The 14,931-nt window shown below is 40.6% G+C and overlaps 1 protein-coding gene across 2 annotated transcripts; it reads right to left on the reverse strand.

Annotated features, from left to right (window-relative positions):
* Positions 1–291: 291 nt before the first annotated feature.
* On the reverse strand, positions 292–14,555 carry STK17B (serine/threonine kinase 17b). Of its 2 annotated transcripts, none has more exons than XM_054278024.1 (8): positions 14,504–14,555; positions 12,281–12,439; positions 8,428–8,640; positions 6,625–6,769; positions 6,265–6,391; positions 5,357–5,405; positions 3,807–3,986; positions 292–1,997 (listed from the first exon to the last, which is right to left on the reverse strand). In XM_054278024.1, exons 2-8 carry the CDS (start codon positions 12,400–12,402, stop codon positions 1,715–1,717), a joined length of 1,119 nt encoding a protein of 372 aa, XP_054133999.1. In that variant the 5' UTR covers positions 12,403–12,439; positions 14,504–14,555; the 3' UTR covers positions 292–1,714. The 2 variants fall into 2 exon arrangements, with proteins under 2 accessions (XP_054133999.1, XP_054134000.1); XM_054278025.1 differs by having other exon boundaries at positions 12,281–12,442; positions 14,504–14,529.
* Between the last annotated feature and the right edge of the window lie 376 nt (positions 14,556–14,931).

Raw genomic sequence — 14,931 nt, forward strand, 5'->3', positions numbered from 1 at the left:
TACTTTATTTCATATGACATTAAATCTTGGAGAACAACTTCTTCTGACAAACAGAAGCTGAAAAGTTTTACATGCCTTACACCTCAGTCTGCTTTCCACTTGTCAATGTGAGCATCCCCCCACACCAAGACAACAGTCCTGAATCCCCCCATGAGTTTTGGTGACACCTTACACTGAAATGTTTGGGAAAACCCTGCTTTTTCCTTGTGTGAAGAAAGATAAAACACAACCTTTTACCACTCATCAGGTTCACCTCTCAGTCGTATTCCAAAATGCCAATCTGCCCAACTACTGACAAATCCACAGGCACACTTGAAAAAGATTATCAGATTGTGGTATTTTATTACAGAAAACAAATCCAATTTGAAGACAATTAAATTTAACCTTTGAGGAGTGGAAAATCTTGGAAAATTTTGAAGTGGCATTTACTTTTAAAACATCTGTAAGAGTTTTAATAAATTTACTGCCCAAAAAGGCTCACAGGCTCTGTTATGATTAAGGGGCTTATTTTATGAGTATTACTTTCAGGTTGTTAAGGCACAACTGGCATTTGCTTTAAGACAAAACTTGACACAAGCATTATTACCTCAGAGCCAGAAACCAGTGAAAGTGGAAGGCACAGAACTTTAAAAAATACCACTAAACCAAACCAATTTTAAAGGCTTAAAACAATTTTTAGGTAGTTTGTCTTGAAATACTAACACACTGCAGTCCATTTCTCAGAGCAGGCATGAAGCTGAATAATTATGGGCAACACTAACTGACAGCAAGATACACTTCTACATTAGAGGGACACAGAGAAAAACTGTTAATTGCTGTTTCACTGGCAAAAATGGTTATTTTCAGTTTACACTTTTAACTAGAGGCTTTGTGTTTTGGGGCTTGTTTGTGTGGGTTTTTTGGGGGGGATTGGTTTTTTTTTTAAGATAAGGAAAATTCAATGCAGTAGATTATACTATTTCAGAGGTTTGATTAAAGCAAACAACCAAGTTCAAATATTCACATCAGCATAGAAACTTCATCTTTCAATGTAATTTATGGTAAGAAGCCAAGGACCATAAGGACAAGGATTGACAATCTACCTGTTTTCTATGCCAAGTGTTGCAGAGATCCAACACAGCATAACCACACAGAATATGCATGATAATGCCCAAATAGGCCAGATCCATAAGGCAGAACTACAAGTGATCCTAGAGGTAAAACAAGTTTCCAAATGGCCCCAAGAGATGCACCATAGTCCCAAAACATACCAAATTTAGCCTCTATCCAAAGTGGTGAGAATGGTAGCCAGCAACTCCAGTAAACCAGCAAGATTCAGCTTCTCTGCTTCCCTTCCCAATTTCTTACTAAAAGAAAAGGTAGTCCTAAAATCATGCATGTGTTCAACCACTGTTTGGCAAAGGCTATGCTTAAACTCATTTCAGATTTCAGTTTGTTCACTCTAGTACCATCTTTTGACTAGAACTTGAAAAGTGCAAAAATATTATAATTATATCTTCTTAAAAAAAATAATTCATTTCATTGGCGCAACAGTTCCAATTCCTCAGGAGTTAAATCCACTGCCAGCAATGGATAGAAAAGGAGGCACCAGCATAAAAGAATCAAAGTGCATTTCCAGCACGCCAATGCTGCACGAATTGGCAAGCCAGAACCTTTTTGTCACCACTGGAACAGATTATGCTGAACTCATTCCATGGAAAGTCCGTGTTGTACATTAGCACACAAAGTCTGTCACCAGCTCCTGGGGATACTGCAACGAGTCGTCGAAGCGGAAGCGTTTGGAGAGCGTGCTGCTGTCCTCTGGGATGTTCTCCTTGTCCTCCTTGTCACTGCAGCTCCCACTGCAGCTGCACTTTACACTCCACTCTTCTGAGCACTTGGCTGTGTGTCCTGGCAGCTGAGAGGAGCAGCTGATCTCTTCAGGGCTGCACAGGAGCGGGAGCTCCCCTTGCTGCAACCACGAGTGGGACAGACAGTCTGCTGCAGTGGGCCTGTCCCTTCACAGGGAGAAAGGGAAAGGGGCTTGAGTTAATTCCACCAATACTAGAAAACTAAAATAGCTCTGATGCTAAAAATCCTGAGCAAAATTGACACTGAAGAGTCAATATTGGTGTTTTCATCCCCACCTCAGCTGCTACAAAACACAGTTGGCTACATGCATCTAAATTTAGTTGACAGTCTACCCTAAAGCTGGTAAGCTTTCATCAGAACAAGGAACATTGTCTCTGGGAATGTTTTCAACATGGTCCCTGGGAATGTTTTCAACATGGTCCACATAAATGGCCACTTGCTTTTACTTTTAAAGCAATATGTTTTATACAGACCATAAACAGTGAGGCTCATGATTACTCAGTCATTATGCTTTCAAGGATAGCCAAGTTAACAGGATGTCACAAACTCTGACATTTTCTAGTTTTATTCTTGCAATTCATCTGGCATAAACTCTTTCAAAATCTAGATCCTACCAAACAAACCAGACTTAGCGAATTGCTCCTGTGGATAACGTAGTACAGTGCTACTGCAAGTTTTGTGTTCTGCATTGGTAACTTCCACAGAACTTGCCAGAAAACTGGCTCCAGGACAGCAGAGCCACTACTTCCCCCTCACTCCACCAGAACACAGGAATATTGTTCAGTCAGAAAAGTGTAACTTAACAGAGTTGACTCTCTGAGAACAGACTTTTCCTCTTAAAATTCAAGGAGGTAGTGTCATCAAGAGTTGGAATGGGAATAAAAAAAGGCAGCTTATTGAGTATATAATGCACACTCTTGAGATGCCCAGGAGAAAAATGAGAAGTAATTGTGACAGAATGTCAAATATCCCACAGGTCCACACTAAGAGTTATCAAAGCAGGTTCTTCCTCATGATTCCTTTTTTCCAGGTGCTCCACAAACATGAAAGACAAGATTCCCTCATGATACTGGGGTTTTGTGAATCCTTTCAGATCCTGACAAACCATGTATGTGAGATGTTAAGACAGGAAGGACTCTAGTAACTTTATTTGGAATCCTCATTGCCTCAGAGCAGGCACTTCCCAGGAATCTCGTCCTGCCCAAGAGCCTCTCTCAGGCAGGCAGGCTCACTCCTCCTGCTGGAGGCTTTCTGGAGATGCCAAGGGTTACTGCCTCACCACAGGTGACCATATCTAGCACTGCAATCAACAATACCTGACCAGCTCACTCTCAAAGTTCAGCTTCTTTGCAAGGTCTTGAGTGAAGTCTGAACTCCCCAAGAATGCAGAGTAAGGGGTGTGTCTTACAAACAAACAAGTTTTTGTCTTGGATTGAGACAATTTTTAGAACACTGAACAAGGCAGGACACTGCCAAGTATAAAAATACAGTAAGAGAGGTATTTAAATAAAAAGATAAAGGTGAGTCAGGAAACAAGAAAGCACTGCAATGAGGCTGCACTGTCTTTCCAAACTACATTAATTATAGAAAATAATATGACCTTTCTAGAGCATACTTTAATAAAATCTGATAATCTGTTATCTGAATGAAAATATAAAGAAACTCAAAAAAAAACCCTCAAAGAACAAGCCTCCCTAATAATAACATTATCTGTAAAAATAATAAAAATAATATCTGACAATTTTAGCCAGACAGCCAGACATTGAATCCAAAATTCTTCTCACACATTATGGAAAAGCATAAACCTGCACTTGAAAATAGCCAGTCAAAAATACCAATGCATTGTGAAATGTCCAACTGATCTTGTCAGTGACATTAAGCACATAAATTAACATTCACTTTTTCTAGGTGCTCCACAAATTTAGGATTCTTGCCTGGAGGAGTTTGCTACTTACTCTGGATTTTTTATGAGAAGTTTTTGAATGAAGTCTTTTGCAGGCTGTGAAACTGATGAGAATGTTTCTTCTGAATAATCCACGTTAACTTGAGATATATTAAGGTAAGTTTCCTGAACATCAGCTCCCACAAATGGAGATTCTTGTGTCAGCAGCATGTAGGAGATGACACCGATGTTCCTGAGATAAGAACACAATGTATGAAGCTACTACAGAACAAAATGTGCAAACCTACTGGAGAATCTGAACAATACACCCTGCATGTTTACTGTGCTGCAGGTCAAACTTCCTGGCATATCCCACTCTCAGAATCACAGCCAACATGTCACACCTCAATTTTATGTAATTCAAACATGACTGCACGTACACACACAAGGAAAGATATGTGTGTGTATATATCTCAATGAAGGGATTTATGAAAACTCTTTAATTTCAATAGATCCTTTTCTTCCTGCTGAGATTGTTAGGAAAAGGAAATACCACTTTTACACAGCCCACTCTTGGGACATGTGGCAATTCTGGATGATAGAGCTGCAAAAAAAGACAAGACTTTCTAATCTGCATGCAAACAAAACCCATCTTTCACTGCAATTCTGGATAACAGAGCAAAGACTTATTCAAAGACTTATTCAACCTCTCTGTACATTTGACATCTGAGTTGTGTTACAATCTCTTCTAGCTGAAATGTTTCTCCCAAGAACATCAACATGAGTACCACAGATCATGCCAGCCATGATAAATTTTAAGGTGGTTTCTTGATGCATAATAAAAACATTTTTGTGATCTGATAGATCAGAATTTAGAATCCATTACAGTGTGGAAACATGCAGCTGCAGGGGTTTGTCATGGTGAGCACAGCATCAACAGGGGTTTTCTTATGTCTTCCCACAAAAGCAGGCAAATAATATGTGATTAAAAACCATTCATGAACAGATTTAGTTACTATTATGAGGTGTGGATTTCAAAGGAGCAACTAGCAACTCTTAACAGTGAATATTAATAAAGATGCTGAAGATTTTATGTTTTAAAGGAAACATTTCAAAACTAGTCTTTAACATAGCACATAAAATTAAAATGCCACAAAAAGTTGTGGGTCAGTTCAAGGTATTTGTCATTTTTTATGATTCACTCTGCAGGTATTTCCCTAAAAATAAGAAGTAGGAAGTTTACATCCTTCTTACACTTTGTATAAAAAATTATTTAACAACCTAAAAGTGGGGAGGGAAGTGTCCTAGAGTAGCTAATACCTGAGGCATGTCACCCAGGAGTAAGTAATACCTAAAGTATGTTATCCAGCCACTGTTGTTATTCCCTCAGAACAAACACCTCTCCTCCACAGGCTCGGGAGCCACCTGCATTTCCCACCAAGTGTGCAACAGATCCATAAACTCCTGTAAGTCCTGAGGGCTTCATCCCTCCCATCCCCCCCCTCCCTCTTTCAGCCAGCCCACCAACAGAAGGGGATTCCTGGAAGCCAGATGAAACTGCATCAGGCCCTTAGATTGTTAAGGGATTCCACCAAACCTCAGTAAAATGAAGATCAAACCTACCACATGTCTGTAGCTGTGGTAATAGGATCATAGTTCAAGATTTCTGGAGCTGAAGAGATGGGGAAAAAAAAATGCTTTAATAAATATCTTATTTAAATGGCCTTGAATCATACACTACATTTCTGGCATTCTTTTACCAGCCATTATTATGAGACTCAACATGTAGTTTCAATAATTAGATTTATTATTTCCAAGCCACGAGGTGGCAAAAAGTTATTTCCATTTGCCTAGACATGGATGTTTACTTGGTTAACACTGAAGTGGCACTACACGGCCTCAAGTTTTCCAAGTTTCAAGATGTGTTCTAATCAGATGCATGCATATACATTTTTCTCTTAAGAGGTTTTGAATTACACAGCTTTTTAATGGGAGTGTATAGAGTCTTCAGCATGTTAAAGCTGCAACACAAGATGACCAAGCCAATTTTAGGATCAGTGGCTGTTAGCATAGGCTAGGTAGCAAGTTATTCACTGCAGAATGAAGTGCTCTTAACACTGAGTGTTGGCAGCCATGAAGGAAACTTGTCCCTCAGAGAGGGCCAAGTGTTAACAGCAATCTTTCCCTTTCCAACAGATATTTTAATCTCATTAAGTCATCATATTGGATAACATTAAAGATGTTCCATTAATCCAAAGAACATTTCTTTGTGCATGCTAATGTAGTATTTCAATTCTAATTAGAACAATTAAACAAATACCACAGTATACAATTGAGAGCTGCACTTATTGATATAATTCGGGATTTTTTGGTGTAAATATTTGCTGACTACTCTTTAAAAAGAGCAGCTCAAACATGTTGCCTTGTCCTGTGATGCTCTTTATCAGCCTGTAAGCTGCTCAGTGTGCTCCATGAACTGTTCCTGCTCTCTGGAAAGCCCACATGAAAGGCAGTGAGTAGCCCTTCCATACCGAGGTACTCTGTGGTTCCCATGATCTGCCGCAGTTCATTGCAATTCTCCAGCTTCCTGGACATCCCAAAATCCACAATTTTTACATCACCAAGAGGATTGATGCTGCTCAGCAAAATATTTTGAGGCTAGAATAGAAAACATTACATTCCTAATTAATAAAACACAATCTGAAAAAAAAGTCCAATGTACTAAAATGACACTTCAGCTTCTATGATGAAATACTTACTGCTAAACATTATTTTAAAATATTTAATCTCTATCCTTTTAATCTCATTCTCCTCATCTTTTTAATTTATTTTTTTGATGAACAGAATAAATTGAAGACAAAGTGTTGAAACAAAGCCTGCTGCAGCCTCACCTTTAAATCAAGATGAACAATATTGTTTTCATGCAAGCAGCAAAGTCCTTCAAGTATTTGCCTTATAAGCCTTACAATATCCCTTTCACCAATTTTGTCATCCAGATCTGGGACACACAAGTCAAATATTTCTCCTCCAGCAGCACTGAAACACATTGAAGAATATCTGTGTATTAAGTTTAAATTTTGAAACTTTAGCAAGGAAAAATGTTTTTAATAGCACATATTTATCTAACATATATCTGTAATATCAGAGAGGCTGGGAATATTTTTCTTTTTACACATTTACACTGAAACACTTTATATAAGCACTTAGAAAAGGGGGAAAAAAGTGATGATGCTTTTTCTTTCCTTATAGCCTGAAACAGCAGTAGAGACAGCAAAAAGCACTTTGACTGGTAACCTCAGAATGCTCTGATCCCCTCAAGCAAGTGGGAAGATGCCTTCCAGAGGCTGAGTTCTATCATCAGTCCCTAATCAAAGAAGCCTTTCTTTTCAAGTCAAATCTAAAATGTCTTCCATGAGACCAGCTCATAAATAATTGAGAGCAGTGTAAAGCAGCATGGAAATATCTGTGCTCCTGTGGTTTGTGAGTTATTCCTCCACTTGGCTGCAGTGTCAGCTGCCTCCTTTCAGGCTGGGCTTGAGATCATTACTCAGCCTGCTCTGAGTGCCTCAAGTCTCTCTCAAGGATGAAGGGCTTCCTCAAAACTCCAGATCACTGAGCCGAAACTTCACTGCTGAATTTACCAAACTCTCTAAAAGGAGAGTCTAGTAAAGAGATAATGAACAAAATGAATGAACCCAGGCACAAACTGCTGAGGTTATGGGAGGTGCCAGAAATGCCTCCCCCCAGGTGACCTTAAGGCAACATGAACATGAGGGGAAGGGCAGAGGATGCCATGCATTTCAGCTCTCACAGGGTTTTCAGCACTGGCTCCCACAGTACTGCTGTACTCAATTACATTATGGTCTGGATGGGTGGGTACCCACATGGGTAAAGAGCTGAAAGCTCTGCAGGAAAGGATTTGCAAAAAAAAGCCTTAGAATAAATTATATGTTAGGGGTCATCTAGTTCCAGGGGGAAAAAAAGCTTTTACAGATAGAATCTAGCAAAATTCCTTCAAATTTTCCAAAGAATATATCATGGTGTACAGAGACCACTATCAACAGCACTTCAAATACTTTGTACAAGAAACTTAAAGCTAAGAAAGAACTAATTTCACAGGCTGTATTTTTGTTCCCTACATTCCCCACAAAAATTTACACATACAACAAATATAATAGATAATGCAAATTCAATTCCCAAATTAAACTTGTTTTCAGAGCTAATAAGAAGCTTTGGGAACATCTGTGAAAAATATGGGAATTTTTTAGGAAACTGTTCCAAAAGTCAATTTTAAAACAACAAACCCACTAAATTTAGGAGCTCAAAACAAACAAAGTAACTGTAAGTCCCCAGTCACCAAAAAAATGTCAAGTGCTAACTTGAAGTTCACAGGCATGGATGTGCTCAACCTCTTTGAAATCTGTGTAGATGGAATCAGTGACTTTTTTTTGTGATTTAAGTTGCATCAAAGCACTCAGGACCTTCTACAGTATTCCAAGAACATTATTACCAGTCAGCCTGCCTGAAACATCATTAAAGGAAAAAATATAAAGTATATTATAATGGAAGATTAGCATCATGTATACAGGGTACTGTTGCAATTCTTCTGGGCATTCAGGCAACTCATGCAAAAAATTATTATATTGAAAGATGCTTTCCTACAAACATGGGACATGTGATGAAAGCACACTTACTACTCCAACACTAGGATGATTTCATTTGCTGTTTCATAGACTTCATGCAGGTTAACTATGCGAGGACTGGACTTCATTAATTCAAGGACAGCAATTTCATGCACAATCTCTGCTTTGCAGTCTTGACCCCTTCTCCTTTTCTTCAAAAATTTAGCTGCATACTCTTGGCCTGTGGATTTAGCTACACATTTTCTCACCACAGCACATCTTCCTCTACGAAAGAAAAGGGGAAACATTGAGATGCAGGAAATCAAAAGTGCATAAATTAACATTAGAAATAAGAAGACACAGCAAACAATTGCAAACAAACAAAAAAATGTATTGGGAAATGCCATGCTTGGCCTGCTCTTACACTGTTCCCTGTACATTGACTTGCAGGCACTGCAGAAGGACACTAAGCTAGATGAGGCTCTGGTGAGACCCAGGAAAATTCCCTTTATACAGCCTAGCTAAACATTAAATCAGAGTATCAGGTTACAGGGACATTCTCATGGTCAGGTCACAGAATAATTTGGTTGGAAAGGACTTCTGGAGGTCCCTAAAAACCTCCAAACCTCCTGCTTAAAGCAAGGCTGACCAGACTGCCCAGAGCTCTGTTCAGGTTGGCAAGATATTAAAAAACCCTCAACCTCATTAAAACACCTACAGGACAACAACAAACAAAGCAAACCTCTGTGAAATGCAGAGAATGAACAGGAAAAACAAAGTACATTTAAATGCATGGGTGGGGTAGCAGGTTTTCAGCAGGAAAAAAATTTAATCATAAAGAGAATTTCCTTCCACAAACCATGCAGTACTGCTACAAAAATCCCAGGTATCTGCAAAATGTTTCAAAACATCTTAACAGAAAAGCACCCATCATTTAGCATTCTCTTCCTCAATTACAGTTAGACAAAGCGTGTTGCTTTATTTCCTAGCCAACTGCTTAGGTATGGAAACAAAAACATATTTTGGCAAAGAAATGTTTTTAGAAGAAAACCACATACTGTAGTTAAAACCCCAAGCTGATCTTTGAAAAAGTTAGGAGGAAAAAATTGCAGTTTTTAAAGCCAAGTTATAAATTCCTGAAAAAAATAATTTATAGCTACTAATATTTCTGGCACTCCCAGAAATGCCTGGTTGCATACAAGCAAAGTATTTTCAAATTGTGAAGAGAAACCTTATATACAAAAAGCTATTTATTTAAAGAAACCTTATTTACAAAAAAACAACTTGAAAGGCTGCAATAAACTGTGAGTAAAGTTCTAAAAACAGTATCAAGCTTCGTACAAAGTGCACAGCCTACATTTATCTCTTCAAAATGAGCCTGTCCACCTGTGTTTTTTGTTACCACAGCATACTAAGGACAAACATAATGAAACTGCTCAGAATGAGCCATCTGAGCTCTGTTCTTTAAACTAAATTAGCTTCTTTAGTAGAAAATACCACATTGCCTTACAGGCTTTGTCTTTTTTCTGGTGAAAAAATCCCAGTGCTTAAAAGGAACATTTCTTTAAAAAAAAAAAAAAGTATTTAAAAAAAAATCTAGACTTTGGTATCTAATCAAAACAGGGATGAGCATCTCATGCAAAAAAAATAAATTTTCATTTGCAACTAACTGCACAAATGTGCCTAAATTATTAAATATTTAGAGATTACTTTGAATCATACTGCTGTAACTTAAAAATAAATTCAACAAAACAGGCCTTCTGTCATCATTTATTTCAACATCAATTAGTTGTAGATTTTCTCCACCCTTTTTTGAAATCACTAGACTTTAGAGGTGAAAGTTATTTAGGCTGATACAAGCACACTCTTCACCTTAGCTACTATTTGTAAGCCTGAAACAGCCACGTTCTTTCCTAATTGTGAACCCAAATTATTATTGCAGAGCATTTGAAGTTACTGAGCTCAATTTCATAATATACACAAGCTGGAAGCACTCCCCCTTCCAGCTCACATTCTCTTTTTAGCATCACATCAGCCCTGCCAGCCACCAAAGTGTCTCTAGAATTAACAAAGGGGAACCAGTTCAGTTTCATGAGAACAGCACGATCTTCCCCAGCAGTTTTGGCAAATCCTCCTTCTGGTTCCTGTGGGTTCAACAACTCTGAAGGGTCAGTGATACCTCCAGATTTGAGATGTACGAATTTCCACTTGTTTATTAGCAGAGTACCAATTAAGGCAAAAATTAAGGCAAAAAAATCAGACCAACAAGTCTTTTAGAGCTGTGGAAATTGCTCCAGCAACACAAAACCATCAGCTCGGAGGCGCTGCGCTGACGCAAGCGCAGCAGTTCCCGCTCCTTGCCGGGGTAACCATCCCCCCCACAGCCCAGCTCTGCAAGAAAAACTCATTTCAGGATGTTTTCATATCTCAGCTCAGAAACCACAGAAATTTAACTACTTCAAAGGAAGCCAAGCCACGCACACACCAGGGACAGAACTACTTAACCCACTAAACAGAACCTAACCTGCCAGCTCCGTGAGTCAGTGTCTTAAATACCAAAGGACCCAACAGATAAGGGTGTGGGAGGAAGAAATGGGGCTTGGGAAGCTTAAGCAGAGAACAAGAGAACTATTTACCACATAATCTCCACAGGAAAAAGAAAACTGCAAGTGAAAATTAAAGCATATTAATCATTTAGAGAGGTTACAAAGAAAAGATGGATTTTACATCACTTAAAAATCATTTATACACTTTAAAACATGAAAAAACACACATGTAGTTAGGCCAGGAGAAATCACAAATATGTTTGTAAAACAGAGTCCTGCTTCAGTTTTCTTTGCATTTTGGCACTTACTTTGTTATGCCTGGTTTTGCATGCATAGAAAAAATTAAAAACTGTTCTGGAATTCACACAAAATCTACACTTTTGCTTGCTTTAGATAACATCTCACAAGTATGCAGAGTCTGAAAATCCAGCGTTGGAACAATACCTGAGTTTAGAGGGTGCTGCATATAAACTGCTTCTGTAGAGCTTAGAATTCAAAAGCAGAGCTGACAAAAGTTAAGAAAAGAAGAAAGTTATGGGCTGCAATGTGCACTTCTACAAAAGTGTACCAGATAAAAAGCACATGCTAGAAAAACAGGAAAAAACCCAAGAGAACAATGCAGGCTGAGGAGCTCACACAGCATGTCCAGAAGAGCATCTCTGCTGACAGAGGGAGGTGCAGGTGCAGAGGATCCCTATGGAGCACAGCTGTGAGACTGCCCTGGCACATTTCTGCTCAGGGAGCTTGGAAACGTGATCACAGCATCAGGCTGGCATGGCTTTACACCCAGTGCACTGAGCATTCTCAAGGTATGAATTAACCCAGGGATTTCAAAACACACATTCACTTGTATGGCTGAAACAGGGTCATAAACACCGAGGGTTTGGGTGCTTTGTTGTTTTAGTTCCTATTTTACTGCTGCAAACAAGGGCAAGGGTGCAAAACTGCTCAGAAAAGCAGCTTGTCTGAAGCTCAGTCTAACTGCTTGGGGCTGGGAGAGAAAAGATCTTTGTTTTCTGGGTTTCAGAACACTCACCCAAACACCTGGAACCCAACTCAAAATCTTTTTTCTTACAGTATCACCCTATGTCATCTCTTGTTTAGGCCATGCCCCAGGAATCTATGTGGCAGGGAATGGAAGATAATCCCAAATCTACATATGTGTGAAAATCAGACCTGTCTGACATGGAATAGGCTGGCAGCTTATGCCTCACTGTCCCTTTTCCTGGTCCCTAGAGAACCCACTGTGATGCAAAGAAGGGGACAGGGAAGGAGGGGGGCATATTTCATTCTCCATACCTACAGGTTTGCCTCATTGTACAGAGAATTTTCTTGCAGCAGAAATTCCTCTGCTCAAATAAAATAAGGAATAATCTTACCTTCCTAGCTCTTTAGATTCAAGCATATAAAAATTGTAGAAGTTCTCTGTCTTGATTGGTGTGTGCAGAGAGGTGGCCAACAAGCCAGAAAGGCTTTTATTCTCCAGCTTTCTCCTCGACATGGTCAGGAGCAGCAGGTCTCTGTCTTACACCAGCCACCTGCTGAAGCAAAACAATTCAGAGTTTTGGAAATTCCATAGCTACAGCACAGGAAAGTATACAAATATTGTGAGTTTAGGGCTATAAAATTAGAATATCCAGAACTTTGTTCAGTAGCAACCTGGAAACAACACATTTAATCACTTAAAAATAAAACCTGAAAGGAATACTAATCAAGACATGCTAATTTAATAATGTAAACACTCAAGATAAGTTGGGGGTTTGGTTTTTTTTCTCCCTGGAGCACATCCATAAGATACTAGGGATAAGCTTTAGTTCTAATAAAAATGCTAATAGCTACTTAACTATTAATGAGATATACGTTTTTTAATCTTTCTGAAACTCTTCTCTGGATTCTGGGTAAGTTCCACATTTCCTTTAAGTTTACACTTTTAGCAGATATTTGGTTCCTGGGGGAATTTACCAAAACTCCTTCCTGTTTGTTAACTGCAACACAGCAGGAATAGGTAACAAGAGGACAAAGTGGGGTTCTTTTCCCAGTGGGAATACTCACATTTGTTACTAGGCTCACTCATAGCTCCTCCAAGTTTCCTTTTTAAGGCTGAGTTAATTGTCAGAGAGAAGCATGAATGTACAAGGTCCTCTTTGCAAGTTCAGATCATTTAGAATCAAATGATGTAGTAATCCTGATTAAATTACCTTAATAAACCAGTAGAACAGCACATTATGAAGATACACCACCCACAGCATTTCTACTACCGTGGAAAAAAAAAACTCAACAAAACCAAACCCAATAAAAATACTGGGGTTTGGTGTTCACATTTATAGGCCTGAAGCATCTCTTCAGGTGAAATGCAAAAGCAAGGCAGAAAAAGGTTACTGAAGGATACCAGAAGTAGTAATTGATGGCTTCTTTAAGTTAAAGAGCAGGTTTACCTTTATTAGTGAAAAAATAAGGCAAATTACAATTCAGAGACAGTTAGCAAGCCCACAAAAATACACTTGACTTGCAGTTAAAATGAGAGAAATGCACTGTCAGACACTTCTGAGGGAGCACTCAGACTAGTTATGATCCAAATGCAAGCCATTACCATCCAGCATTGTTCACATTCCCGTGTGGGATGGAACATGGATATTCATATTAGAACTATTTTGGATTCAAATCATTGTACATAATTTAGCAGGAAAAAGACCCAAATTACACAGTTTAAAAATATCTTCAAAGTATCATCTGATATGCAGGAAATAGCTTCTTTAAGAAATTATGAAAAGGTCACAATACAATCCAATACACAAGTCTTTGACTCACTCTGTAACAAGCAAGCATTCCTTCTGCCCCCATTATATGGCAGTTCACCATTTAAGAGGATGATTTTCATGTCTGAAATTTTACATGACTCTCCTTAGGGCTGTGCTCACTTTAACTCCTAAACTGAACCTTCTTCCTGCTGTACTTCAGCACAAAACCATTTGTGTTCGATAACTGGCCTCACTGACTGAGAGATTACCAGTATCAAATTTATTACCATTATCGAGCTTATTACATAAGCTTTCATTGCACATGATCATTCGTACAGAGCAATTATTAAGGAGAACAACTGCCTCACGTTGCCTTGACGTTGTTTCTCCGGTAAGACACCACATCTCCTTTTTTTTAGCTCAGTATCATCAAGAATAGAGAAGAACACATACCCACAGCAGGCTAAACCCACAAAGAAACACGTCATCTACCTAGGAGAAGGAGATTCAACCAGCTATGAGGAAAAAAAGGCTTCCCACTAAACTAGGGAAGTTTTCAGGGGAAAAAGCCAGCTCCTTTAACCTTTTCTAAAGACGCCGAGTCCCTGGTCCGGGCCGGGACGATGTCTGGCAGCGAAGGACCACGGAGGGCGGCAGCGGCCGGGCGGGACCCGGCCCTGTCCCCGACTGCCCTCACAGGCACCCCCGCGCTGCCGCCGGCGCGACCCGGCACAGGGCGGGAGGCAGCGCGGAGCTTCCACAGCGCCCAGCCAGCAGCGCAGCACAGCACAGGAGCCCCCCGGCCGGGCACACTCGCCCCCTGGCTGGGCACAGTCCCCGCTGTCCCCGGCAGGGCACACTCACCGCTGGCCGCCGCCCGCCGTCCCTCACGGCTCCGCTGCCGCTCTCTCGCCGCCTCTCAGCGTTTGAAAGGCGCAAGCCGCGGGGAGCGGCCGTCCCAGCAGCGCGTGTGCCAGGCCCCGCCCACCCGGCAGAGCAGCCAATCCGCGCCCAGCCGCGGTGCCCAGAGCCCCGGCGATTGGCGGGCAGCGCCCCCTGCCGGCTGCCCGGCCCCCAGCAGCAGGTGCCGCCCGGCCGTGAGGGAGCTGCGGGTGCCGGGGCTCGGGGCGCTGCGGGGCGGCCGCTCGTGTCCGCACCTCGCGGGGTGCGCGGAGCCGCCGCTTCGGGCCACAAGGCACCGATGGCGCGTCCCGGTCCCGCTGCTGTGGCAGCGAAACCCCGCAGCGAAGGCTTCTCGGGGTGTCTGCTGCATCCCCGAGCGCTGGAGCAGC

This window comes from Melozone crissalis, unplaced genomic scaffold, assembly GCF_028551555.1.
Source record: "Melozone crissalis strain CALT ecotype California unplaced genomic scaffold, PUWL_Pcris_2 ptg000023l_1, whole genome shotgun sequence".
Taxonomy (NCBI): domain Eukaryota; kingdom Metazoa; phylum Chordata; class Aves; order Passeriformes; family Passerellidae; genus Melozone; species Melozone crissalis.

What these genes read in the sequence shown, in the direction of transcription:
- STK17B (XM_054278024.1), bottom strand. Translation starts at nt 12,402, where the DNA reads ATGTCGAGGAGAAAGCTGGAGAATAAAAGCCTTTCTGGCTTGTTGGCC. An exon ending in ATCATCCTAGTGTTGGAGTA is followed by an intron (nt 6,770 to 8,427) that starts GTAAGTGTGCTT and finishes AATGTGTTTCAG; the next exon opens with TGCTGCTGGAGGAGAAATAT. An exon ending in GGGAACCACAGAGTACCTCG is followed by an intron (nt 5,406 to 6,264) that starts GTATGGAAGGGC and finishes CCATCTCTTCAG; the next exon opens with CTCCAGAAATCTTGAACTAT.